The sequence below is a fragment of the Alligator sinensis genome, unplaced genomic scaffold (assembly GCF_000455745.1).
Source record: "Alligator sinensis unplaced genomic scaffold, ASM45574v1 scaffold100_2, whole genome shotgun sequence".
NCBI classification, from domain to species: domain Eukaryota; kingdom Metazoa; phylum Chordata; order Crocodylia; family Alligatoridae; genus Alligator; species Alligator sinensis.
In genome coordinates, this window is record NW_005842694.1 from 190281 (window position 1) to 217521 (window position 27241).

Here is a 27241-nt window from a genome sequence, read left to right on the forward strand (position 1 = left end):
ATGTTAATTAGATGGTGGTTAGCCCTGAGAGGCAGATGGTTAAAATACAAGGCTAGCCCTGCAACAGGGGAGGGTATTTTTCTGCTCTAATTTGTGGATCTGTTTTGGCACTCAATAAGACTGACTTTCAGAGAGGTTTGTGACCATTCAGGAAAAACAGCATTGCATTTTTAAATCCCAGTGTTTTTAATAAGCAACATCTAACAAAGAATAACTGGAGGCTAGCAGGAGGAATCAGAGAAGAGCAAGAAGCCTATACTTGTTTTTTTGCCATCCCCAAACAGAATATGGGTGGAAGGAAGGGTATTCCTGTGGGGAAGACACTTTTCTAAACCTGAGAAGAGAATGATTCCTGAATAATGATACTGCACTGTATTAAGGTCGCAGTTCAGCAAAAATTGCACCTGTGCTAAACTTTCTATGCAGACATGACCATTGACATGAATAGGCCAACTCACAAGAGTCCAGTTACACAGGAGCACAGTGAGGCCATGTAGAGCAATGAGGCAAAGCATGAATGGAAATGTCTGCAGAATCAGGAACAGATGCTTTTATTTGTGTTCTGCGCACGGGGGCAGCACCTCTCTGATGTGCTCCCCCCTCGAGTGAACGGGAGAGTCAGGGGTCTCCCCTAGCAGTGCCTGAATGTGATGGTGTGTGTCCTCATATTGGTGCATCTGAGCAGCACAGGCCAAGCAGAGGTTGACAGATCTTTTCAGCTTGCGCACAGGAAGTCTTATTAATGAAATATTAGAATAATGAAATGTAACAAGTTGGTTTGAAGAGCAAATGTGACCTTGGAAGTTTCTAAGGTGGCGATTGTACAGTTGCTAAGGAGAAATGACTTTTATCAGCTATCAGATGTGACACAGTTAATATTGTTCTGCAAGGAGAGGGCAGCTGAGAGAATGATGCTGGCATCATCAGAGGAGGAAACTTGCCTTGTTTTTTGAGATGAAGGAGGATGCTGTGATCTTAATGTCACTAAATTTAAAACAGTTCAAAGAGTGACGACACAAAAACACAAAGGGCTTTAGATTGCAGTAGGAGTTTATTTTCAGAAAAAATATCGGCTCACCATGTGCACTTTTCCTTCAGTAGAGATAGACAGCGTGAGATGCTTTCATTAACCACTAAATGCTGCTTTGCTCTGAAGAATGCGGTGTACATGCTGAAACATGCTAAAGAAAACTGTCTTCCAAAAGTAGCAGGGTGCTAGACACAGCATAAGTAAATTAAATAGAACAAAGTAGAAAAGGATGCTTAATGAGCAGCTACTCAGGACATTTATGTGGCTCTAAGAATAGACTGTAGGGATAGTAGAAATCTTTTTTGCTTTCAAATACCCCGTGACTGGCTGTGCTTTGTGCATCTGGTCTCTCTATCACACAGTGCTAAAGCAAAATTCCTTTTGTGTTTTTACGTGCTTTTTATTTCCTGAAGTTGTAGAGGGAAATTTTGCAGGGAACAAACTGCCAATTAATTCACTTTTGTCGTAAGTCTTTTTGCCTTTCGTCCTTGCTTTCCATTATTCATGGTGTGTCTTCCTAGAACTAGTTCTTTTATAAAAGCCACTGGAATCATTTCCTTCAAAATCTTTCATCTAGACCTGGTCTGCTGTGATACTTTCGGGATATTGCCAACAGAAAAGTCCAGGTATATATGGTCAGGGGCTGCCTGTGAAAGTGTCTTAACCGTTCTCTGTCTCAGTTTACTCAAATATTACATGAGGATATAAACTTGTCTATTCTGTCTTTTTGGCTTTTATCCCAAGGGCATATGGGAATTGAGAAGGTTGTTTAGGGCCTTCTAGGATAGAGGAAGCTTTGCTTCCACAAGTGAGGACCATCTTTCTCTGCAACTAAACCAGAGGTTTCAGATGTAGCCACTGTCTATCTCTTTGTCCTAGATAGAGAAACGATTGTAGGTTTGCCCTTGGATCATTCAAAATCCAGAGCGTCTGTCACTTTTCAGAGCTCCTTTACCAGGGCAGAAAGCAATCCTGGTTGATAGAAATGGGAACAATTAGAATAAATTTTCAGCTGTTAGTGACTTATGCCTTTGGAATAGTTCACTACTATGAGGGACAGAAATGTTTGCAGAAGATGCATGTTTTTTTCCTCAGCTTTCATATGTGATGACAGCTAATTATGGTATTGGCTGATTTTGTTTACTTGTAGAAGTCAAGGGCCCATAAATAGATAATGTAGGGGTTCCAGTTGTGCTAGGCTATGCTAGGCTATAGTACCAAAAATCAGTATTGGAGAAAAGGGCCTCCTGACTACTGGATGACAGTAAGGAAGAAAAAAACCTCACACTAACCAGCATAAAAACATTAAAGGAGGTATGAACACAGCAGGTACACATGTAAAGTTGGTACTTACTAGTGCGTGTGCAGGTGCATGAATCTGGGAACAAAACAAATAAAGATGAACTTCTCAGCAGAGAGTGAGAGAGAAAGAGTTGGCACAAGATGTGGGGGGTATGCATGTATGAACACAGGAGTTGGGTAACCTGCTCCTTGTAGAGACCTAGGGGAGTGTGTGTACAGCATCTCTACTTGTCAAGGGCAAGCTTCGCGAAGTTGGACTGATTGTTAATGAGACCAGTTGGTGTACTGTGCAACAACAATAAACCATTGTGAGCTTTTGCCACTGAACATGTATTGGAGTTGTTTTCTGCATTGCCTTCAGGACCTGGAAGATGGCTTGCTAGCTTCAGACTTCCAGAACGTACAGACTGCAGCAGTCTGTATATCAAAAGTAACACCAACCAGATACCATTTGAGAAAACTCTCCATGCACCTTAGAACAACAGATTAATTACAGGTGATCCATTTTAATTGAATACTTCCATACTTTGAATTAGGTTGGGGCAGGAAAAAAATTTTTTTGAAGGCAACAACAACTGTCATGGAGTTGGTGAGCTGCTAGGATAGAGCTCGCCCTGGACACCAAGACAAGACTCTGCCAGGCTCATGGAGTGGTGTTCTTCGTCTTGGGTGTCTTGATAGGAAGGAAATTGATTTGACTTGGATTAAGGTTTGGTATTTGATTGGTCAAAAAATACTTGATCAATTGACTGGTCAAATAGCGGTCAAATATTTTAAGCATTAGAAAAGTGAAGAGAGAGACTATAATCTTCAATAAGTTAGATACTTATGCTAATAAGAAAAGAAGTTAACTTATGAAATAATGAAATTAAATTCTAAGTTATTTATAACTATCAGTGTTAGATAAGTGTAAATATGAATCATATTCAAGACTGAAAAGTTCTTTCCTTGTCTTTTAACCTGAAACCAGCCCAAACAGTTATAAAATAAATTAAAAATAAACAGAAATAAAACACACACAGCAACTGTGAGACAAAAGTCAGTTAAAAAAAACAGTTATACTAAGTAGGTAGCAGTTGTAAATAGTTATACTAGGCAGCCAACACTTCAGGCATTTTGCTGTTGGCCAGTAAGAGCAGCTTTTCTATGCTGCTGGTTTTGTTTCTTCTCTCAGCAGAGTCCTGCAGCCCAATGTGGCTCAGTGGAGGGAAGGGAAAGGAGGCTGGAAGAGCTCAGGAGAGAAGAGAAGGGCAGGGGCTTCCTTCTCCTACATGGTGGGTAGATGGACCGGGCGTAGTGGGAGGGTGTCCATCCTGACTTCTGTAGGACACTGAGGGACAAAGAGCCATCACCCCTGTCCTTGCTAACAGATAACACTACAATGCAATAAAAAGGTAGGCTGTCACCTACGTAAGGGTATTTTTGGCTTCGTGGAATATTTGACAGTTTTTGGCTGTGGTCAAATAGATGTTCAGTTGACCAGTCAGTTGTCATTATTTGACTAGTCAATTTAACAGTTTCCCAGACCCAACTTGAATGTATTGTATGTAATCAGTTCAGGTGGGCTTTTTGTTTCAAGAATTCACTAGTAGCTTCAATATTCAGCAGGTTGGGTTCTCTCTTATTAGGCTTGCTTTTGATATGGGAAAGATTTAAATGCTTGCTATTTCCCTCCCTGGGGACAAGGATTTGATTAATCCACTTATTAGTTTGGAGTTTTTAAAAAATGCGTGCCTTTCATCTTTTACCAAGAGCTTCATGACAATCAGGCTTGACAGGTTGACATGATACAACTTTTGGTTCTCAGATCTCCTACCTTAACATAGGAACCTCTAGCTCATCTTCCAGCTCTGAGTTTCCTAATGCACACCCAGGGCCAAATGATTAATCCAAACCTGAAATCCATGAACTCTATGAATAAAAAGGGTGTGTAGGTGTTCAGAGGAGAATTTGTTTAGTATTAATATTATCCTTTTAGTACTGTTCACTCTGATTTTCGCTATTCAAATGAGAGTACTAAGTTGTGGATTTTTTTGGTGCATGACTGCTAACACTTTTGCCACTTTTGCCATGAAAGAGTCAAACTTGAGGTTGCATGGTTCCTCCAGCATTTGAATGCTATCATTAAAACATTTTGGATTCTGATACCATTACAGTCAATTTGTAGTGGTATCTACCTACTGACCTACAACAGTGCTGTTCAACTGGTGCTTGTGGGCTGGATGTGGCCTGCAAGGGGCTAATATGTGGCCTGTGGGCATCTGCCTGGTTGTTACGCCCCTCATTGCTTTTGCAGCCATGGTAGTTGGGAATGGAGCAGTGGGAGGGAGCCAGGTTTCCCATGATGGAAGAGGAGCAGGGAAGAGGGGAGGGAGTGGAGCTGGCACTGGGGCTGGGGCAGGGGCAGGTGCTGCCCAGCCATCTCAGGGCAGATCAGGGCATGGGATGGAGCTGTGAGCCACTCGTCTGGAGGGCGCGGCTCCCGCAGCTGCACACACCTTTGGAGGGCATGGGGGCATGTCCCCCCTGGATCTGCATGTAGGGCAAGGGTGGGCTGCCACTGCGGGCTGAAGCCAAGAGTGGTGCCAATCTCTTCCTGGCAGGGCTGGGCTAGGGCTGTGCTCAGGGCAGGCGGCAGCAGCACTGGGAGGGGGGTTATGTGGGCAGCTGTGCCCACCCCAATATTTGCTGTAACCCCCCATACCCCCCCTCCCAGCTCCGCTGCCGCCCATCCCGAATGCAGCCATGGTCCAGCCCCCTGCTGGGAAGAACGTGGTGCTGCCTCTGGCCCCAGCCCGCTGCGGCAGCCCACCCTTGCCCTGTATGCACATCTGGGGGGCACACATCCCCCATGCCCTCCTGGGATGTGTGCAGCAGCGGGACCTGCCCCCCCTTGCACCCCAGACAAGCCGTGGCTCTGTCCCGTGCTGTGTCCTGCCCCACCCTGGCTGGGCAGCGCTTACCCCAGTGCCAGCCCCACTCCCTCCCTCACCTTGGGGGCCTCCATCTGCTCCCCCCTCAGCCCTTCCCCCACATCAGATTTACCAGCCAGATGCTGCTCTCCTTGCTGCTGGGCCACATATTGGATTGGTATCAGCTGATATGGCTTGTTAAAAATCGGCCATCAGTATCGTCCCAAAAAATCTCTATCAGTGCACCCCTAGCATGGATATTTTGAAGGGCGGCATTCTGTTCTTTTCAGATACACGAGATGACCAGATTGCACAGGTTTGCATTTTGTTTCTGGATGTGTACATAGATGTTCACGTAGGTAGGACTACACACCCAGGAGCAGAGTGCCAACCTGTGCAGGAGAGCCATTTTTATGGCTCAGACGATCATGTAAACAACCAAACTTAGTTGTATGGCAGGAAAGGAATGGGATGCCATCCTCAGTGTTGAAGGGTATCTATTTTAATGGTTATTACTATTAAAAATGGTTGCCTTTATTGCCATTTTGAATTGTGGTGAATCTAGTTTCCAAGTCTTTGGGAGGTAGTTATTTGGATCCAAATGCATCCTTCAGAGGAAATGATTCTGTCTTCTGAATTCCAGACGGGAATTAAGTGCACGCATTGACACAGCTTTATCAGGTCTCACTAGAAAAACATTTGGCAATTTTTCTTTAACTGGTTTTCTTCAGTTAAGCTTTCTCAGGGATTGCTATTTTTAGTTAATTTCCCAACAGTGGGGATCTGTGCTGATGGTACTAACAGATGACAGAAAGATTTCTTAGCTAGTTTATTCAAACGGAAGAATTACTGTGTAGATTGACAACATAGATTCACGTGCCTTAGCTGACTATCCCAGTTCTTCAGAGTCAATGCCATAGATTCTGATTTAGTAGAAAGAAATGGGCTGGGGTTGAGGCTTGTTGCTCTTTGTAAGGCTGTTGATCTGAACCTTCAGCGATGCAGGGGAACAGATCCTGTGGTGGGTTCTGACTTTGGTACCGAGAGCACGGGAACTTTCTCCAAAGACAGTTGCTCTATGCTGTCAGTTTATTCAAGGAACTACACTACTATGTAAGTACACTTTCCTTGAGCACTTGCTTGAGAATAATTCTCTCATTTATAAAAGATTGCTTTGGCATTCATCAAAACTGTAAGTTTAATATATTTATTTCTGAAATACCCATAAGTGTGTCTGTTGTGTTGTGTTGTAGGCATTTGAGCTTGCAACTGGAGATTATTTGTTCGAACCACATTCTGGTGAAGACTATTCCAGAGATGAGGGTATGTATCTTTTGAGATGTTACACAATTTCCCAGACATGATCACAATTTTGTAAAGTTTTTACTAGTGGGGTTAATTTTTGGATTTGACTGAACTGTTCATCAACACTGTGTTCTGGTTCCAGAATATAAATTCACATGTTTTTCTTTTTAGTTTTAAGTCCCATGAATAGCAATAGGTGGGCAAACCTCCTTCAGCAGATACACTACTCTTGCTTAACAGCATCCTGAAGGAAGTAAACTACCTCCTTGTAAGATCTGCATATGTGTGAAAACCTGATTGTTTCAGTTACAAAAGCAACACAATCGAGCTCTGTAGTTTTCTCTGTTTTAAGATTGACACTGGAATAAATTTTCACAATTGTGTATATTTGATTTTAAGTAGTGAATTACTAATTTTTTTAAAACCAAAATTAACTCCTGCTTCCATCTGTGTACCTGTCCATTTCCATGCTTGTTTGCTTGTAATGCCCTTTGCAGTGGTAACGTGGGCATCATTCATTGTTCCTAAGTGCTACTAATGATGCCAGAGCTCTGCTGATCCTGGAAACCTCTGCATGGGTTTGCTGCAAACATTGTTGATTTAAAAACTATTTCTGATTTTTTACTAATTCCAGTTTCTTTCCTCTTCTTTTTATCCCATCCTTTCCCTGCCCTTCCCACTCCCGTGTCCTTTTTTTCTCTCCTTCATAGACCACATAGCACACATCATAGAGCTGCTAGGCAATATCCCAAGGCACTTTGCTCTATCTGGAAAATATTCTCGGGAATTCTTCAATCGCAGAGGTAGTACCTCTTCTTTTTGAAAGGCGCCGTGATGCAGACAGAAGTGGAATGGTAGTTGGTGGTTATAACACATACCACTAAGAAGCATTTTCTCAAATCATACACGCAAAATTATCCTTGAAGAACAAAAATTAACAAATGAAAAAACAAAAACCCATAGAGAATTCCATTGCCTTTGTTTTGCCAAACTTATTGAAAAAAAAACCCATTGCATATGTATTTTAAATCAGTTAATAGGCAAAATCTTATCTTTTAACTGTCTTTTTGTTGGAGAAATTTCCCTGAAAACGCATTTCCAAATTTGGAAATTCCAAATTTCCAAATTAACCATCCCAAGTGGAAAGCCTTGTCCATACACTCAGTGGTGTTTATGGCTTTTTTTGAGGAGGACAAATCTATTTCTGTCTGTACCGGGCCAGTATTAGTGTGTGCATGCAATGTACTGATTAAACTGTTGTATGTTTCTGTTTTGCTGGCAATATTCTCCAATGCAGACCACATAGCATTGATCATTGAACTGCTGGGAAAAATCCCTCGAAAATACGCTATGTTGGGGAAATATTCCAAGGAGTTTTTCACCAAAAAAGGTAATGGTATTTATGCAACACTAATTTAAAGCATAACGCTAGCCAAAAGGATAAATTATACATTCATGTATGGGTAACGAAGAAATATATCCGTTTAAATGAGAAGATCATGTTAAAGAAGAGCTTTATAAGTGTGAATTCACCTTTCCATGAAGAGCAAAGAGTTGCAGAGTAAAAATGATTTCACTTACCATTTATATTGTGAAACAGTGGATATCAAGCAAAATTTTCATAAAGCATTATTTAAATGCATAGATATACATAGAGCACCAAATGCATCCTAATGTAAAATTAATTTAAATTTATATTCTCTGTAAATTATCATCAGATAATGCAGTCTGACAAACATTGAAAGGATTTAAAATACTCTTGGGGAAAATAACTGTTGTTCACTTTTTACCTTATGCTGTTCAAGCAGACTCTCTTTCTAAGGAGTAAAACAGATAATAAAGAGAAACACAAAGCACAAAACACAAAGGTTTTATGTATTTTCTGCCATTACCTTCCCATTCTAAAAAGGGGAAAACAAATACAGAAATAGTAGTTGTGTGACTTAGGTATGGACAGCTCGTGTCTTCCGTCTCAATAGCATTATTTCACTTTTAATAGTCTCAATATTATTTGTGTTGTGGTAGTATCTGGGAGTCCTGTTCATAGCCTGGGTCTCCATCATGTTAAGTGCTGTACAAATATGAAATAAATTTAATACTAAACCAGTATGTGACATAGTACAAGAACTGGTTTTGGTCAAATACATCACTCCCTTTCTTTCATTTTGCCTTCAGTTAGGTTAGCAGAATTAAACTAGTATATGTCTCTATTTATAACATGGTGAATTGTTCTGCTGTCAGGCTGTAGTACCTTGTGTCTCTCTTACTTGCTCTTTTTATTTTGTTGATTAAATTCTTCTAATTGTAATCTCTTACACTCTAACAATAAACGTTAATGTCTTGAGAATTTCTCTCTTCAGTAGATGCAGAAATCAGGCTAGCACCAATAACAACTCAGCATTATTTCAGATCTCATAAGTGAACTCACTGTGGAAAGTGGTGACGTCTGGTGGTTAAGCAGGGATAGGGATTCCTGGGTGATGTTCCTAACTTCAACACTAGCTCACTGTGATGGTCACTTTAGTGTACACACAAGGTCCTTTTTTGTGTCTTCAGAATGGCTATTTGGGCTTAAATACTAGGACATCTGACTACTCTTGATCCTTGGGCAGTTGGTAAGATTAAAATTAAGTGGTAGTCAAGATTTGTTTGTTTCCAGTGCATGTCTCATTCCCTTCTGGGAATTCCTGCTGCAGATTTATACTCCTGGCCTCTCGGCTTTTGGCTCTGGAGTCTTAGAGCAGGCGTAGATCAAGAACCAGCCGTGACTTCCTTCATATCGTGGTAGTGGAAGAGTGATGTTGTAGCTGTGGTGGGCCAGAAATTATGCAAGAGGCAAGGATTTTTTAGGTTGTCTCTTTTATTGGATCTACTATGTAGCTGGGGCAGAGTTAGACACACTTTTTAATGCAAAACATGTTTCCTCAGGTCTGATCATAAGGAGCTAAGGCACAGAAAACCAGGCACCCTAAGAAATCCTTGCCTCTTGCCTCATTGTCGTTTATGGTAGAATCCTTTATTGCTCTTCTGTCTAGCTAATAAGGTTGGTCTGTTGGAGTTCACATTAATACTAAAAAAGAACCTGTAGTTGTTATAGCTTTGGGGAGAGGAGCTGTTTATTTTCCTCTGCAGGGGGGGAGGGGACATGGCCCTCCTCCTTGGATCTCTCAAGTGCATTTTAACAATCACTGCAGCTGTGGGGCGCTGACAGTCCTCATCCCCTGCTCTGCTTGTGGCAGGTTAGGGTGCTTTGGCATCTTTCCACACTATTCTTGTACAGCAGGGTTGATTGTGGGTGAGGAATGGGTGGTTTGCATAGGGATGATCCTGCTGTGAACAGGGGCTGGACTAGATGACTTCCTGAGGTCCCTTCCTACTCTGCTTTTCTGTGATTCTGGGTATTCTGGTGGCAGTTTTTCTAGTAGCAATGGATCTGATATTGCATCTTTATTAAGCTGTTCATTACCAACTGGTCGTTCTGTTTATATCAGTTACTTTTGTTAAAGCTGATCCTGGCAGGAAATTAGGCTTTGGAAATGCTAGTTGGAGAAAAATGTTAATTAAAAAATTAGAATCCATTTTTAATTTAAACATTGTTTAAATTAAATCAGACATTTTATTTTCATCCCAGGTTAATTATTTACATTCTTCTTAATGTGTAGCTGTAAATTGCTAAACTTGGGTTTACCCACTAGTTTTAGTTTTTTATAGATTGGAGGCAAGGATTTCCTTGGGTGATATCTATTATTGGACCAACTGCACGGCTGGGATAGACTTAGACAAACTTTTGAATGCAAGAGATCCTTCTTCCCAGATTGGATACAGAATTTTTTTGTTTTTTTAATAAAGTTTACACTTAAAATGCTCAGGATAAAAGAGCCAAATTCAATGCTGATGAACAGCTGTATTGTGAGAAAAGCATGAATGCAACAGAAGACTGATAACTTAAGCAAATAGACATGCTGCTGTTGTGCCTAGCACCCCCTGCTGATATGTCAAACCTTCTCCAAGTTAAGAAATCTGAAATGTGTTGGCAAGGATGCACACAAATTGCAAACTCTGCTGGAAGAGGCTTTTGGGCCTATGTTAATTAGGTGCTTTTGGAATAGCTCATCATTAGGTGCTAAAATAAGAGTTTAGGAATATACATTTAGACATTTTAGAAAACATTGCCCTCTGTATAAAAAAAAAAATTACAGTCCAGTTGATAAATGTATTGAAGGTATTATACATACTTTCTCATCACTAATGGGGGAACAATTCTATTCATCTTGTTTTGAAATACCAAGTTTTGTGCCAAAAAAGTGATTTAAAAAATAATGAAAATATGGTAGCTGATGATGGAGCAAACAGTTTAAGCAGCAAATAGTTCCAGGGAAGTCAGTTCAGTGAACTACTTGTAGATCATTCATGTGAGCAAAATTGCAGGCTCCTAATTTTCAGTATTTTGGGTGAAATTGAATTAAAAGATAGTCCCAGTAATGACATTTTTATAAGAAAGCATTTATAATTCAGGTCATTAACAATTTAAAACTAAAGGCACAGTAGCACAAATATTCAAATCAGTGTCACAAAGCCTTAGCCCGAGTGATGGCAAGGATTTAAACAAACAAACAAAATCTCTTGTCCCGGAAGCTGTAACACAAGGGATTTGCAACAGGTCTGTGCTCTCCAAGGAAGTGCTTCCTACTGTGGGCTTTATCACGTTATCATTGCTGCTTAAGGTGGTCCCTAAGTTGCTACTTGTGGAAGAGACGATGAAAAGACAGCTCAAAGATGCCCCCAGGAGCCCTTCCTTCAGACATTAGGCTGCCTCACATTTAAGGGATTTGACTACATCTAGACAAGCCATTGGAGGGCACTGTTGAAGTACTCTCTGAAGCTCTTTTGATGAACAAAAGGGCGTGGAGAAAGCTGGGGAGGCAGAATTGTAGTTGAGGATTCAGTTTTATAAAAAGGGAGTTTGCTTCCACTGACCAGTGGCCAGAAGCGTCAAAAGAACCATGGGTCTTATGCAGCTTCAGTGCCAAGGTGCTGGGTATGGAAAAGTAGGGTCTGTAAATCAGAGTCCACTTGGAACAGAAATACTTTGATTTAGTTGCCCAGACCTAAAGAAAGGCACTTTATACCCAAAAGCTGGCCTAGCCTCTCTCCCAACTACATAGGTGGTCCAATAAGAGATATTAGCAAAAAAATCCTTGCTTCTGACAATAAGGACTTTTTTGCTGAGAGTAAGTTTGAACCTGCTTTGCTGTAATTTAAACACGTTATTTCCTGTTGCTCTGTGTTGTGAAGTGACTGCACTATTTTGTATGACTGTTAAGGGGTCATCTTAATTTTTCCGATGCGACTGTGAATATATTTCCTTTTGTATGCTTAAATTGCATATTTGGTGTTACTTAGAGATGGGAGTGGGTTCCATTAAATAAGGAAGAGTTACTAACTCCTTTGTAGTCAAGGCTGAATTCCTGGTACAATATACCATTTTTCAACACCACCTTTTCCTTACCAAAACCAAAATACTCGTGGACCACATCTCTTCCTAGGGTAAAAAGGGAAAAATTTAGTGACTATCCCATAAATTATGTCAGAAATGTGAGGATTTCACTTTTCCCATAATTCACTTTTTTCAAAGATTTTTCTAATTGTTTTTGGCTTATATCCCTGAGACATTTACAAATGAACTTCAAAGTTAATCAATTCAGGGCATTTCTAGATTTAGGGGGAATATATAGATATTTAAAGGTATTATATAATGGGACTACAAAAGCATATCTATAGATAGCCGTGTGTGTTTGGACGTTCATCAGACCCACAGAGGAACTGCACCAGACTTCCGGTTTCACGTGTACATCTTGTGATACACACTTCAGCTTTTGCAGTTAATGCCAACTGGCCAAAGGGCTTGATGGCTAGGACTGACCAGCAAACAATCAGTGGGTGTGCGGACTCTGCCCTCAAAGGAGCAGAAAAGATAAAAGCACATAATGGAAAAGAGGCTGCTCTGACAAATGAAAGTGAGGAAGCCACATGGAGATGAGAAATGGGTGTGATGGGGTCGGTTTCCCTGCAGGTTGTTCACTGCACCAGTCACTTGGTGGTTTGCTGGCTGTCACTGAGCAAGTTGCAAGCATGTGGACCTGGAAGAAGCCTCCTCAGTCATTAAGTCCAGTTTCCACCAGTACAGGCACCGCATCCTATCATTCTTTTGATAAACTACTCAGCGCCATCTTAAAAGCAGTAGAGATTTCTGCTCCTCTACTCTTATGTGGGGGACTATCCAGACCCTCATTGCTTTGATATTTAGAAACCCTGTCTGAGTTCCAGCCTAAGTTTATTCATGGCCAATTTATACTATTTGTGCTTGTGCCAACATTTTCCTGACGTAAATGGTTCTCATCACTGCAGCGTTAACTTGAATGTATCACATTGATAGCTTATAATGGTCATGCTGATAGCTTCTCCTCACCTGTTTCCATGTGATGAGCTCCCAGTTTGCAGAAGTTCCTTGTTAATAATCCCTAAGTGCATGACCTTATTAGACTTTGTAGTATTGAATTTCATCCCATTTCTTTTACTCCAGTCCTCAAGGACATCCAGTTCTGTGTACAATACCTGAATTAACTTGGGTATTAGCCTATATTTGCTAATCACTTTGTGCTAGTTGCTTTATTGAAGTCCTGACAGATGATGTCTACCTCATTTCCCATCTACAGAATGAGAGATCAGGTTACCCTGGCACGTTCTCTCTTTGGTAAAACTGGAATTGCATTTCATCTCACTTTCTGTTTACTGACATGCATTTATTCTTACCTTCAAAATTTGTACTATTGAGGGCAGACTGAGGGGCCTGTAGGTGCCCATATAATTCCCCCCCCCCCAGCTCCCCTTTCTTAAATATAGCTGTGTGCTTGCTCTTTTCCATCTTAGGGTACATCCGCAACTTGGTATGTTTGTTAAGAATACTTGCACTGGACTTGTGGTTTCGTTTGAGTAAACTGAATTGGAGTTTTGTTGCCACCTCAGCTGTGGCAATTTACACTGTCATACCTTCATTCCCCTTGTCCATCCTGCCCTTGCCCCCCAAGTCTACTTCAAAAACTGAGACAAAGTATTCATTTAGTTTTGGGGCCTACACTACCTTTGCTTTTATTTCATCACTTGTTAAATATTTTAAGAAACCGAGAAGAATTTTTGTAAACCCCCCCCCTCCGTGACTTACCCCTAAATGTTGTAAGGATCTATTTAGCCATCCCTCCCCAAGGGGGTGTTATACTTTCCTCAGAACATGCTAACCCCGACTTGGAAATTCAAGTTCAGGCTCTACTTTGCAACAAATAAAACATTCAGAATATATCAACAATATTAATTTAGCCTCTGTGGTGAGATCTTGGGAAAAGCCAGGACCCTTACCCAGAGACTTCACACCTTTTAGACACTGGTGTGATGCATCTGTGTCAGAGATGGACATGGCATCTCAGGAAGGCAGACGGGAAGAGGTATGTTGTTTGGAGGACCACATTTGTAATCAAGTATGTGCCAGACAAGTCTGGTGGATCCTGAGTCTGGAATCTCTAGGCTTTGGCAGGTAGTGGGGCCGGGCATTCACGGGCCCTGTGGGGAAAGCGACAGCAATGGGAACATGTTACTTGTTTCTTCTGCAGTCTTTTTCAGCACTACGGTGAAAACTTGTGTCAGGGTAGTGGTGATGGCAGCACGTCTCACCAGGAAACATCCCTTGGCTTATCTTTAATCTTGACTCAGGTTTTCTTTGCATATGGTCAGCTAACAATAGGCTGTGCCACAGTCAAGGCTAAAGTAGTATTTGATACGAAGACTTATCATTTCACCACACTGCAGTTTGCATTTCTTTGTCCTGAGTGGATCCCACTAGCATTCACATTTTATTCATCTATCTTTCAGAGGCTAGTTCTTTTCAAAATTAATCTATTATGTAAAGATTGGTTAGAGTTGAGATCTGAAAATAATTGTACGAAGGACACATTTATGTGGATTGCCAGGCTAGTGCAACCAATTCAAGAGGAACCATGCCTTCAGAACATGTGCTTTAAGAAGTTTTTCATTTTTGATAATGACCTAAAACGTTTGCTGGGTTTATTTCTAAGGGAGGACTGCAGTAACAGTTACACAAACCTGCTTTGGTAAATATTCTGTGCTACAGTGTTCTGGATATGATGAATGGAAGTGACTAAATAACATAAGCAGAAATAAAATTGATAATTGGCTGTTTCTGACATAATTCATTTTTCCATGCAGGAGAACTCCGGCACATTACCAAGCTGAAACCTTGGAGCCTGTTTGATGTACTTGTGGAGAAGTATGGATGGCCTCATGAAGATGCTGCACAATTTACAGATTTCTTGATCCCCATGTTAGAAATGGTCCCAGAAAAACGAGCTTCAGCTGGAGAATGCCTTAGGCATCCATGGTTGAATTCTTAGCAGCCTCAAACTATAGCGCTAAGCCAGCAACCACTTTCCATTGCATCAAACCTAAATGGGGACTATCACAAAACAGGATCACAAATGAGCTGGCTTCATCCTCAGACCTTTATTTTGCTTTGAGGTACTGTTTGACATTTTGCTTTTTGTGCACTGTGTTCTTGGGGAAGGGTAGTCTTTTTGTCTCCAGCTAGTAGTTTACTGACCCACTTTCTTCAGAAAACACTTACCGTGTCTTTAAGCATTGTTTCTTGTGTTGTGTGGCATTCAAATGTCAATTTTTTGAACAAAAAATACTTTTTCCCCCCCCAATGTGTTTTGCCAGGTTTTGTAACTATTTATGAAAAATATTTTAGCTGATGAGTATTATATAATTTACAAGCTTAAGAAATTATGAAATCAGTACTGAGAAATGGCAAGGAATTGTACAATTTTATCTTCTGGCAAAGCGACATCATTCTTGTATTATAGTATATGTAAATGCACCCTGTAAATGTTTATTTCCATTTAAATATGGGATGGGGATTCAATTTCAGAGTAAAGCTACTAAGTTTTAGAGAGCTTTGTAGCATACAAATTGCATGTAGTGAACTTCTAACTGCTTTAAAGAGTTGTGTAAACTTTCCATCTGCAGCAGTTCCCATTCATTGGATTTTACACAAAGTGGCTCTGGTTTACAAGATTTCATTCCCCAAATGGCACTTTAAAGGAAGGCTAGACTTCTTTCTACTAAAGTATGCATTATCATTTAGCACTCCCTTTTAGAACTTTTGCCTATTTTAAGTGCTTTTAAAAGAGAAAATAGCAATTTCCCTTTTAATGTGATAGTGAAGATATGGTACCAGATGGTGTTGCCTTTTTTTAAGCACTGTAAGTTGTACTATACTAAGAGATTAAAAGTGAGCATGGGAAACATTCTCTGTGTAGAGTTACTGATCTTTTACAAAAATGTGCGCTTGGAGTCAGAGTAGATACAAAAGCAGTTTTGGTACAGTGCAGTCAGCACAATTATCTGACGGTACGGAGAGATCATGCTCATTCCATTCATAGCTTTACATGTTTTCTAAAACAAATTGCACTAGCTTAACTTTTTCCCATGAATTAACATATATAGAAATAAGATTTCCCTTTGTAAATTGCACGCAAAACTTTTAAATGTTTCCTAGAAAAAGGCTAACTAGACTCAAGACTCATAGGCAATACAGATTTTAGAATGTAAAATATGGAGATGTATTTTGGCCTCTTTTAGAAGTCAGTGGGATGAATGTAAGTTTATTTCTGGTTTTACATGTTAATTATGGTGCCACTTTTTCTTGACTTTGTCCATTTGAAATTTATTCACATGCCTTTGCAATAACTAGATTGTGAGAAGGTAGCCCTGTGTTGTAACAATAACGAATTGTTTGAGGTGCTTGCAGTTGTCTAATTAAAGTGTTTTGTTTTTTCAGACATTGTGCTGGTCATTGGAATGTTTGGTAGAGATAAATCCAACTGTGCGCTGCAGTCACATTTCTCATTATAGCTAGCACAAATTAAAAGAAACATGCTAAAATGGCAGTTGACAATTCATTTGTAAGCTTATAGTATTTTGTTAACATTTTACCTACTGTCATTGACAGCACACTGTACAACAGTGGAAACAGTATGTCTCACACTTAGCTCACCACTTGTTTAGACATGTCAGACTTGGGAAGTGGCATTCCCCAGGGCTTGCTCAAATTAAACAAACATTCCTTTCCCCTTTCCTTATGTGTCTCCCTCCAGTATATTTAAAGTGAAAATTGTTAAAAACCTCTTAGAGTGCAATACCAAATGCTACTATTTAGAAGAAACTCAGCCACAGCAATGCCAACAATTGGGTTTCAGATCAGACAGCCGGTGTTCATCCGCTCTTCAGCCACTTCATGCTGGAACATCTTTTTAGAACAGCAAGGATGACACTGATGTGGTGAGGACAAATGCTGCACTAGAAGCCAGAGAAGATGGAGGTAAAATAATTTTCAGCTTCACAAGTGGAGTTACCTATTGATTTGTAGCTGCTCCTCAAGTGAACACTTATATTTTGAGTACAGGAGGGAAAGAAAAATGTAAGAATCAACAAAGCCCACCATTTAAAATGCACCAAATTAAGTATTAATACATTGCAACTCTTTGTAATATTATACCTCTCAAAAAAAATCCTGTGGTACTACATTCAGTCAGTGAAAGTGACTTAGTGCTCTCTCAGACTTATTTAAGCTCCTACTCTTCCATTTTTCAAAAGCTCTAGCTGTTCACTTTAAAAGGACATAAAGACTTTGCCACTTGCACAATGAAGATGTTTGCTCTGAAGCTAGGTGATGGACACCTGACCTACCTCAGATGGAGGGGTGGGAGGAGTGTTTCATCTGGCTCTAAACATCATGCTAAAGGTGTAGTATACTGTGAATATTAGGATGCATGTCTTGGGATATGTCAGTCACTTTTTCAGAGCTGGGCCCTGGCTAGCGGTCTTGACTGAAAGCTGTTATTTATTCAGAGGTTTGGTCAGCTCACCTAGATGCTGATATTTTTGCAACTAAAACATCAGTTTAACCTCTAGCCCCAGAAAACGCATGTATGAGAATGTTCCCAGATGAGCAGGGAGATCAATTTCTAATTTTCTTGTCAATCCAGCACCTTGGATCAGTAGTTATTTTATGACAAAATATCACCTGCTAAAGTATTTCAGTTGGCTAAACCAGGTTTTTTTTTAATCAGTAAAAAGTCTTCAATTCCTTGGAAATATAGAGTTAAACAACATGGGGGAGAGAGAGGAACTGTCACAGCCCCAAGTTAAAAACAGTGACATGAAACACTTTGTCCTCCCACCAGGCTCCCATTTAAAAAACAAAGTAAGAATCCTGCCTTTGGGTCCTACAGCATAAAACATTGGCACACATGGCAATAACATCTTTGCTGCCACTGAGTGATATTATGCTGCTTATACAATAAAAACAAAACACTGAACTTACTGTATAAAAAAAAAATCTACATTGTCTAGCTGTATGGTTCATTCCACACTTCATATTCTATTTTAGTTACAAAAACATACCCATCTTTTTCTGGTAATAATATGTAACCCTCATAAACAAGTGGACATGGATTTTAAAGTACTGTGTTCTACACATCTGAGCTCATTTTAAAGTTTCTAAAACAAATTTAACAAAACCCCACTTAAGTAATGCATATTGCAGGAAGAGGATTTTTTTTTTTTTAAACCTTTATCCCCCCTCAGCCTCTTGTAGCCTTAGATCAAATGTACTAATGTGTGTGTAGATATTACAGTGGTCAGTCATCAAAAGCAAAGTAACAAATATTAGAAACATGTTTGGTATAGATTTAGTTGATAACTGCACCAGTGTATGAATATTCATATACAATACAAACTGGATGGATTTAGCTTTGTATAAAGTGACACGTTTCAGTAGACAGACACTACACTGCAGTATTTCTAGTAGTTTCTCTCATCACTGTAGTGTATCCCTTAAGATTAGAAGGAAAAAGACAAGATAATAACCCTCATGGACACCTTCAAATATAGTGCAGGAATCTGAGGTGGAAGATGCAAAAAAAATTGCAACTGGTCAGTTTCTTCATGCAGGGAGAGTGAAATGTCCACAAATTGGCAACATTTTTAAAGGCCCAAAACTAGAGCCACAACTTGCAGCTGTAACACAGTTTTGACAGTTACTAAATATTTGCACACAGATTTACTGTGAATTTTTTACCCTTAAATATACCACCACCTCAGGACAACTGTATTAAAACTGACATAGTTGTGATTTATTAACATGAATTAAAATGCCCAACCAGTGCTGCAATGTGACAGTATATTAAAAAAATTAAAGATCATATACTGTACTACTTCCACAAAGATCACACATTTTTTGCAAAAGAGACCTGTCATTATGTACAATACTATATCAAATGAAAGAAGCCTTAAGCAATTTTACACGCAAAAGAAATACAGTATTTACAGCACTTGTCAGACATTAGAAACAGTCTATACATTAAATTACATTTTCTGCAAATAACTGATGAAACAAAAAGCCATGTCCACACCAAACTATAAAAGTCTGTATTGCATTGTTTTCTATCTATTTGCACACAAAACTGTTGACAGAAGAAAATGAAAAACCTGTTAGTGCCATCACTTAGCTGTGTACTTATTTAATTACATATGTATAAAAAGTAATATAGAAAACATTCACTAAATGAATTTAACTGCAACAATAAAATTTAAAGATTATGCAGCATCAAATCTACTGCCAGAAAAAACAGCTGGAATGTTCACTTACAAAATAAAAAGAAATACCTAATACTGGCTTAACAGCACATTTTCAGGAATTTTAAAAAGCAAAAAATGGAAAGAATACAATGAAAGAGCACTGGTGTTTGCTTTTATACAAAGTATCATGTACAAGCTTTAAAAAGTACCTTGAACAGGTACATATGAAATATACACAGTTTATCTTACAGAACATTTTAAAAATGTTTAGAATGAAGGGGTTTGTTTTAATGCCATCCTGAACCATGGTAATTGTTTTGAAAAGTCGGTGGCACCTGTGCTCTGTGAATTGGAATTTGTCCAGGCACTGGAGATGCCTGCTGAGGTCCTTGCACTCCGTGGGGAAGGGTAACAGAGCCAGGATGAGGACAGAACCCTGAAGCAGTAGGCGTTGGAATACTGTTTGGTCCTTGAGGCTGGATATGAGGACCTTGACCTGGTAGCGGACAGTGGGGTCCTGTTCCAGCAGGCTGATGTTGAGGTCCAGGTCCCAGGGTTGTATGATGTGGGGCTTGTGATGAATAGGAAGATACACTTGAATGAGCATTTGAAGGAAAATGCGGGGGTCCTTGATGAGAGGTGTGATGTAACCCTTGTGCTGATGCTGGGTGGTGCCCAGAGCCTAAAACGTTGGAGGGTGGGGGTGGGGGTGGAGGAGGAGCTGAATTCACTACATGCTGGTGTTGTGCTTGCAACCCTTGGTGTCCTGTTGTGGGATGAGGAGGCTGATGGTGGGGTAACGGACCTGGCGGTGGAGGTGGAGGCGGCAAATGGTGACCAGCAGCTTGAGAATGAATGTGCGACCCAGGAGTTACCGCCACTGCATGAACTGGCCCTACAACGTGTGCTACAGAATGCTGCTGATGGGAACTTTGCTGCTGTACAAGATGAGGTCCAGGTGCAGGCGGTGGTGGCGGTGGTGGCGGAGCAGCAGATGCTGAAGCCTGATGGTGAATACTGGGGTTCTGAGATGGCAAAAAGTGCCCTGCAGTTACATGGTGTCCCGGAACTGCTTGCTGGCCTGCAGCACCAGGAAGTGCTTGATTTGGCCCAGATGAAAACACAGTTTGTTGGGGCATGTTACCCTTTAGCTGATTATAATTCTGAAAGTTTCCAGAGGGCTGCTGGTTTTGATAATAAGTAGAAGAAGGAGGTGGAGGTGGGGGTGGAGGTGGTGCACTGTTGTTCAGATTTTGTTGATTAAACTGGCTATAAGAAGCTGAAGATTGTCCTGAAGATGTCTGAGTAAATATCGGTCCACTAGCCTGCTGCTGATTACTAGGCTGCAGGTTCTGTGTGGCTGGATAAAAACTTCTGTGGGTCTCTCTCTGAGGTGCTCCAACTTGAGGTGACTGGGGATGATGAGGTCTGTATGGAGATCCCAACTGCTGAGAATGAGGCTTTGGTGACAGATACCCATGCTGTACAGGTGTGTGGGGAGTAGATGACTTGGGAGGATTTTCTACATGAGGTGAAGGGGGACAATGCAGCTTTAAAGGTGCAGAAGGCAGCTTCTGTGAATGTGAAAGTTGCTCACTCGAACTGCGCAAATGTGACTGCGACGGGTGATTTTTTGAAAGTGCTTGGACGTTATTTGTCAGCTGTTTCTGTTGCAGCTCAGGTTTTGGATGATTCAGGTTCTCAGCCTCGGGTGCATTAGCAGCAGCTTCCCAGTGGGGATCTGGCTTTGTGGGGGTTTTCCCAAGTGACTGAGTTGAAACTCCAGAATTTGGTGAAGAAGGCTGGATGAAGAGGAAAAAAAACAAATCACTGCAACTCCTATACAAAGACACACTTGAAGACAGCTGTATGTATTAAAATAATTCTGTTTGCTTCTTTTAAGAACTGTAGCCCACACATTGTTCCCCCCCCCAGAAAATAGCAGTGCTGGAAGTTATTTGTAAGTAACAGGGTTGTAAAAATCAAAGATTTTTTTTCCTTTCTGTGGCACGAGCATGGGTTTTATATTCTCATTTATATAAAACTCAGAGACAGTAGCAAGCCTACGTTTAAGCAGAGATATCACTTACTACTACATTTTAACAGAAGGCATTGTTGTTTATTATTCTACAGCTTTCAATGGCTGATGGACATTTTAAAGAATTAATAAAAGAAAGATGGTCCCTACCTGGAAAAGCTTGCAATGTAGGCTATTTATAAAATCCCTGCACTACCAAGTCACATGCAATTATTTACAAATATAAAACAATTCAAGTTCCTCATCACAATTGAGGAATTGTGGAATCATGTAAATAGACTGACCATGACAACCAGAATTCCTCCATTTAATATAGTGCAGGTAGCCTCTATACCAGCAGTTCTCAACCTTCTGCACCTTATGTCCCCACCTACCTAAGGTCAAAAAAATCTTGATTCCACAGGTCAACAAGTGGGAGGGGGTCCCCCAGAAGCCAGTCAAAGAGCAAAGATTTAACACCTTTATATTTGCAACTTTATTACTACAACTGGGTTTGAACCTTATCTTAGTATCCAAACACCAGGGAGCAAAACCCCCCAAAAGAAGAGAGGGGTTGGAGGAAGAGATAGCAGGCCAGATTTTCAGCTCATAAAGTGTTATAGGATTACAAAAGAGGGGTGGGGGGTGCCAGTGGCCGATCAAAGTGTGTAACATTGAAACCAGAAGTCCCACCTAAAGGACCTTCACATCCGACCAGTTGAGAAACCCTGCTCTATACTTTTCACATCAGTGCCTCAACTACAAGCCCCTGAACATGGCAAGAAAAAATTCCCCTTAAGGTAAGAAGTACTTAAGTCCCATTACTACTGGCTGTCAAAGAATTCTTCAGCGTACAACCAGCAAACTGTGGTGATGCCGAGTCCACTAAACAGATTTCTCAGCCATACACAGCAAAAACAACACATGGATATGTTATACAATTAAATCATTTGTTAATGTGTTCATTTTTAAAGCATGTAACAAACAAATCTGTGTGTCTATCCATTTATTAAATTATCAAACAGAAAGGTACTTTTTAAAAGGAAGTTTTTGGAAAAGATACAAGTTGTAGATGCACTGAAGTCACTTGTTGATATCTAACCATTCGCTAGCAGAGGCAAAGTTGCCCCTCCGAAAATATGCTAAGGCTCAGTTGTGCTTCTGCCACACCCAAGCAGAGCAGGAGTTTAGTAATTCTAAATGTGCAGAAAACTCTGAAGCATCTGAGCATTAACCCACTGTGCTTATAGTGAATGTGGTTGCTACATTTAAATTTTAGTAGATTTGAGAAATAACTGGACATCAATTACACTGATTTATAGTTCAGTAGGTTTTATCTGTTCATGCTCCAGAGAAACTGGGGGGAGGAGAGAAAATGAATTAATTTATTTCAACAAACCTGATAACAGAAAGCAAGTGCCACTTCCACTAAAGTTCTAGCTACTTCACTCCTGCTTCTTAGTGTTTGCAAGTCAATTGTAATAGAGAAGTTTTTTCACAAAAGAAAACAGGTAATACTTTTTCCACTTTGGAATGCCAAAGAAAATGTCAACTATCTAATGTCTGCATGTAGTTGACGACTTGCCTAGTATTATTATTCTCTCTGTGCAACATGGATGCATACTACCTACAAGGGAAAAAACTCTTGATGATTACCCAAAGCACTTCAGTTACCAAGGTCAATATTCCTAAAACTGCATAGTACCAATCTAGTCAGCTATGTATTAGCATTATTTTTAAAAAACAAATTCAAAATATACTTGTGTGTGTACTTTATTTACAAGTATACGTGTACATCTACTCGCACACTAAGCATTACCTTGCTCAGTTTTGAAGGACTCTTGCAAGTCTTTTGCGAAGTATCTGGAGATGGACATTCAGTTGCAGGCTCTGGATTTTCAGGATCGGGCTCTACAAAAAAGTATGCATTTAAAAGGCTTTTGCAAACTACTAAGCAATTTAAAATTCAAGTCTACAGAACTACTTTAAGTTGGTCTACGATACTAGTCAATACTGAAAGCGTCATATGAGGTCATCTGCTTACTGACCTTCCATAAGTTCAGTGAAAGGAGGGACCTTAAGTTGCAACTGGGGAATGATATTTGAGTGAGATGAAGGTGGAGACTGAGCATGAGACGGTGAGCATGGGCTACAAGGTGATTCTCCCCCTACAGACGAAGCAGACCCAAACATAGTATTAGAATGGCTAAGAACTCCTGTATGGATTTGTTAGATGAATCCACTTTCTATGATAATGAGTCAACTTACCACTGTCCTTATCCTTCCTATGATCGCTGAGAAGTAAAGCTCTCTGATAACTTCGTTCCCTCACTTGTTCCACTGATGTTGAAGCGGTCCTTTTTTTTTTAAAAGGAAGAAACAACAACAGTTTTAATCTAAGAGGGCCATTCTACACAGGCTGCGTTTAGATACACAGTGTTAGAAAGCAGCTCTTTGGTATGCAAACTATCTTATGCAGATGCTTTTGGTACGTTTTGTTTACTACTCAATCAGTTCAGTTTCTGCAACATTTTCATCTGAAGAGCATATGAATATGTGCACACACATCTGTAGAAAAGGAAAGTATGCTCTGGGTGCTAAATTTATGCCAGCGGCAAAATTAGTGGACATTTCTGTAAACATAAACCTTAACTTTTGTCTCAGACTAAGCATTTGTGAAGCAGAGACAATAGCAAAATATGGGGTATTTTAAAAACTACTTTTTTAATATTTGAACTTGGGCAAACTTTTCCAAGTTTTGTAAAGCTGAGCTGGAGAGTCCTCTTGGTCAGCAGGGACAGTATGAACATCTGCTGACTGGATGCACCTCACTTAGCTTCCAAGCTGAAAGATCTACCTACAGGACTTCCACTACCACAATTGAACACTTCAAAGTTTCCCACTGTTGCTAAAAGCCAGTTCGCCTCTACCTGTGCTAGCAACGCAGAAGCCCATGGTAGAGGGACCGTTGCCTCAAGTGATCTGTCCTGAAAGTAAAGCTAATGTACTGAAGTGCAGGCATTAGGCAACTTCAGCTGTTACCAAATTGCATGTGGCAATTACATCTGCCAAACTGCTGCTTGCACACTCATAAGGCTGCATGCAAGTAAGGTGGGAATTTACTAATGTGCAGAGGAGTTATGCAAATGATTACCATATGCAGCCTACCTCAGCACTGGTGCTAAGCAACATTACAGCATGTTACCCATACAGCTGTGCTCAAGTGAAAACATGGTAACCACACAGGACATGTTAATTAGCCCTCAGCATACTCCTGGAAAAATGCCAGGCAGGCACCATTAAACCATGACAGACGAGGCTCAGGGCTCCTCTACCTCTGCACATGGACTTTTCCAAAAAATTCTGGGTTCTACACGGGCCTCCTTGTACTGCTATATTATACCTGCCCTTCTACCGCAAAGGCCTCATTATAGCACTTTCCATCTTAGATCTCAAAACATTTTCTGAAAGGAGGGCAGTATCGTGCCCATTTTATAAAAGGGAGGAAAAAAATGTTATTAAGCAACAGGCAGGAAAATTACTTTCTTGGCTACATGGCAGATTTGGGAACTGATGCATATCAACTTTTTAATCCATTTTACCATCATGCCTATTTTGAACTCCAGGCACCCCTCCATAATCTTTTTGAATTTAACAACACCCCATTTAAAAAACTAATGACATTTATCACAGTGCTCACCTCCTCACACAGGGGCCAGGTGTGGGGAGGAAGAGCAATTTCTTACCTCCTTGCACATTAAGCGGGGCAGGAATGAGCAAGCACTTAACTCCTCAATACACATTACCCTTAAAAGGATCTTATAACACCCAGGTTGAGAATCACATACACTCCTTACATACATACACACTGTATGCAAGGCTACAGTTCAGCCTTGACTTACATGCCTGTGAAAACTGTGCATGCTCAGAAGTGCAGAACTTCAAATGCTGGGTTGCAATCTTGTCTGTGAGTCTGGGTGAGTTAAGTTTAGTATTTTCTGTGGATTATAAAATCAAATGTATATGTACATCAAATGTATCTATTGGATGGCAGTAGGGAATATGCATGGCATGGACAAACGTACACTTGGAGCAGCTTCAACAGGGGAGAGGGCACTGCTGCTCATCCAGCATCAACGTTTAGGGGATTTAGCTCACTTGTATCACTCCCGGATCAGGCACATAACAGTTACAGCAGTAGTTCCAAGTCTACAGCAGTCTTACCCTGCATCTTCCCTCCTGCCACAACATATATTTGATTTTGTAATACTGAACTTACTCACCCAAGCTAAAATTTTCTACCACAGCTCCACTCTTCACTGCATTTTTAAAAAATATACAAGTTGCTGAATAAATCTCCAAAGTAAAGCTTTTAGTAACAGGATGAAGTGTGTATACATCTCTCTAATCATATCCTGAAGGACGTTCTTCTTTGATTCTAAGAAAAAAGTATTAAAACACCTGCCCACTCACTTGAAAAAGAGCTTATGGTGAAAACTTACTTTCCAGAAACGCAGTGTAAGTTTTTAAATATAAAAATTTAAGAACTTAAAAGTGGCATTTCACTGCTGTAGCTCATGAATTACCCAAGCACAGCATTTCAAACTGCAAGCCTGAAAGGTTCTTTCAAGTACTCCTATGTCCATTAAAGCTTTTAGGAATTCAAGGTATCTACAGTTTTGCATATGTAGATGGATTTTTTTTAGGCGCTCTGCTACACTTTCATAGACTGCATTACCAGTTGTCTACTTTACCCCTCAAGTTTTCAAACTTGTGAGCTGTATTGAATGGCTTACCACTGAACTTCTGGATCATTCTTCTCACTAGAAGAAGCTTCTTTAATTTGACAATTGCTGTTAATTTCTTCTGGAGCCGCATTATAAACAGTAGTTGGCAGTGGCAAAGGTAGGTTTGTGGTGTTATCAGTTTGCTCTCCGTTTTCACCACCACTGTTGTTATATCCATCACTAGCACCACTATTACTGCTTATACTTCCTCCACCAGCAGCATGAGGAGACATAGTAACCAGGGAAAAGTTTTCTGCCTTGGAGCCACTTTTTCTAGCTTCCCTTTGTCTCTTACGATATTCTAATAATGATACCTGTGCAGAGGCAGGGGATAAAAAACAAACAAACAAAAAAAACGGAGAAAGTTTACTTGTGTTTCATTGAGAATCTTTACTTTGCCAAAGGAAGACAGGAAAGTTGGGCTACAGAATTTAAGTTATTTCAAATAGGCCTACCACTTGCACAGTCTCTAAAAGGAAAGAAGAGATTAGTTAGATGACAATGCAATGTATTCTGAAAATGTACAGAACACTTTTCCTTAGTTTTCCCCTATATTATCTAAATAGCAGGAAGGCATGAAGCTGTCACACTCTTACTAGTTCTCATGAATTTGTTCTTTCAAATCATGATAATTTGAAGAATGTGTAATTTAGTGCATTTTAAACCTTTATTGTACTCTAAAAGGCAAAGATTTCAAATGTATTTTGATATTAGTTTAAATTGATTTCACATTCTTTCACCACTGAAGAACATGTATTAAAATGCTATATAAAACAGTAACTTTCCAAAATCTTACAGCAACCACTGAATTGAAGTCAGCCTGTTGTTGTTACACTCCCTGTAATTAGGGGGGAGGCAGGACAGTTGTGTCATCTATAGACTAACTCAGGCTGTATGATATGAAAGCTCATGCCTCTCTGAACATTTCATCAAGTGCTATGAATGGACCTGCCAAGAGCAGGGATACTCTTATGTAAAGCTGTCCCCACAGTTTAACTTCTGGGATTTGAAAGAAAAATACTGAAATACTAAATTTTGGGTCTGGAGGATTTTTTGAGTAAGGAAGCATTTTTCTGTGCAATTTAGATTTAACACCTTTAGCTCTGCAACTTTATTACTACAACCTGCTTTGACCCTTATCTTAGTATCCAAACACCAGGAAGCACCCCCCCCCCCC

At 40.2% G+C, this 27241-nt stretch overlaps 2 protein-coding genes across 8 annotated transcripts in view; one reads left to right on the forward strand and one right to left on the reverse strand.

Moving 5' to 3' along the window:
• SRPK2 (SRSF protein kinase 2) overlaps positions 1 to 15594 on the forward strand; it is a 168908-nt gene extending 153314 nt beyond the window's left edge. Inside the window, exons 14-17 of the mRNA XM_025216006.1 lie at positions 6498 to 6567; positions 7260 to 7352; positions 7847 to 7939; positions 14827 to 15594. Coding sequence (XP_025071791.1) covers positions 6498 to 6567; positions 7260 to 7352; positions 7847 to 7939; positions 14827 to 15011 — 441 coding nt within the window. The 3' untranslated portion in view covers positions 15012 to 15594. The remainder of the gene's footprint in view (positions 1 to 6497; positions 6568 to 7259; positions 7353 to 7846; positions 7940 to 14826) is intronic.
• A 3195-nt stretch (positions 15595 to 18789) lies between these two features.
• The window catches only part of KMT2E (lysine methyltransferase 2E), a 92794-nt gene continuing 84342 nt past the window's right edge, over positions 18790 to 27241 (reverse strand). For 5 of the 7 annotated variants that reach the window (XM_006034041.3, XM_006034043.3, XM_006034042.3 and 2 more), the window contains 5 exons: positions 26074 to 26378; positions 23546 to 23634; positions 23326 to 23445; positions 23097 to 23188; positions 18790 to 21062 (listed from right to left, as the gene is read on the reverse strand). In XM_006034041.3, coding sequence (XP_006034103.1) covers positions 19548 to 21062; positions 23097 to 23188; positions 23326 to 23445; positions 23546 to 23634; positions 26074 to 26378 — 2121 coding nt within the window. In that variant the 3' untranslated portion in view covers positions 18790 to 19547. Of the gene's footprint in view, positions 21063 to 23096; positions 23189 to 23325; positions 23446 to 23545; positions 23635 to 25179; positions 25276 to 26073; positions 26379 to 27241 lie in introns of those variants that run through there. The other 2 variants (XM_006034044.3, XR_003096329.1) reach the window with 2 other exon arrangements.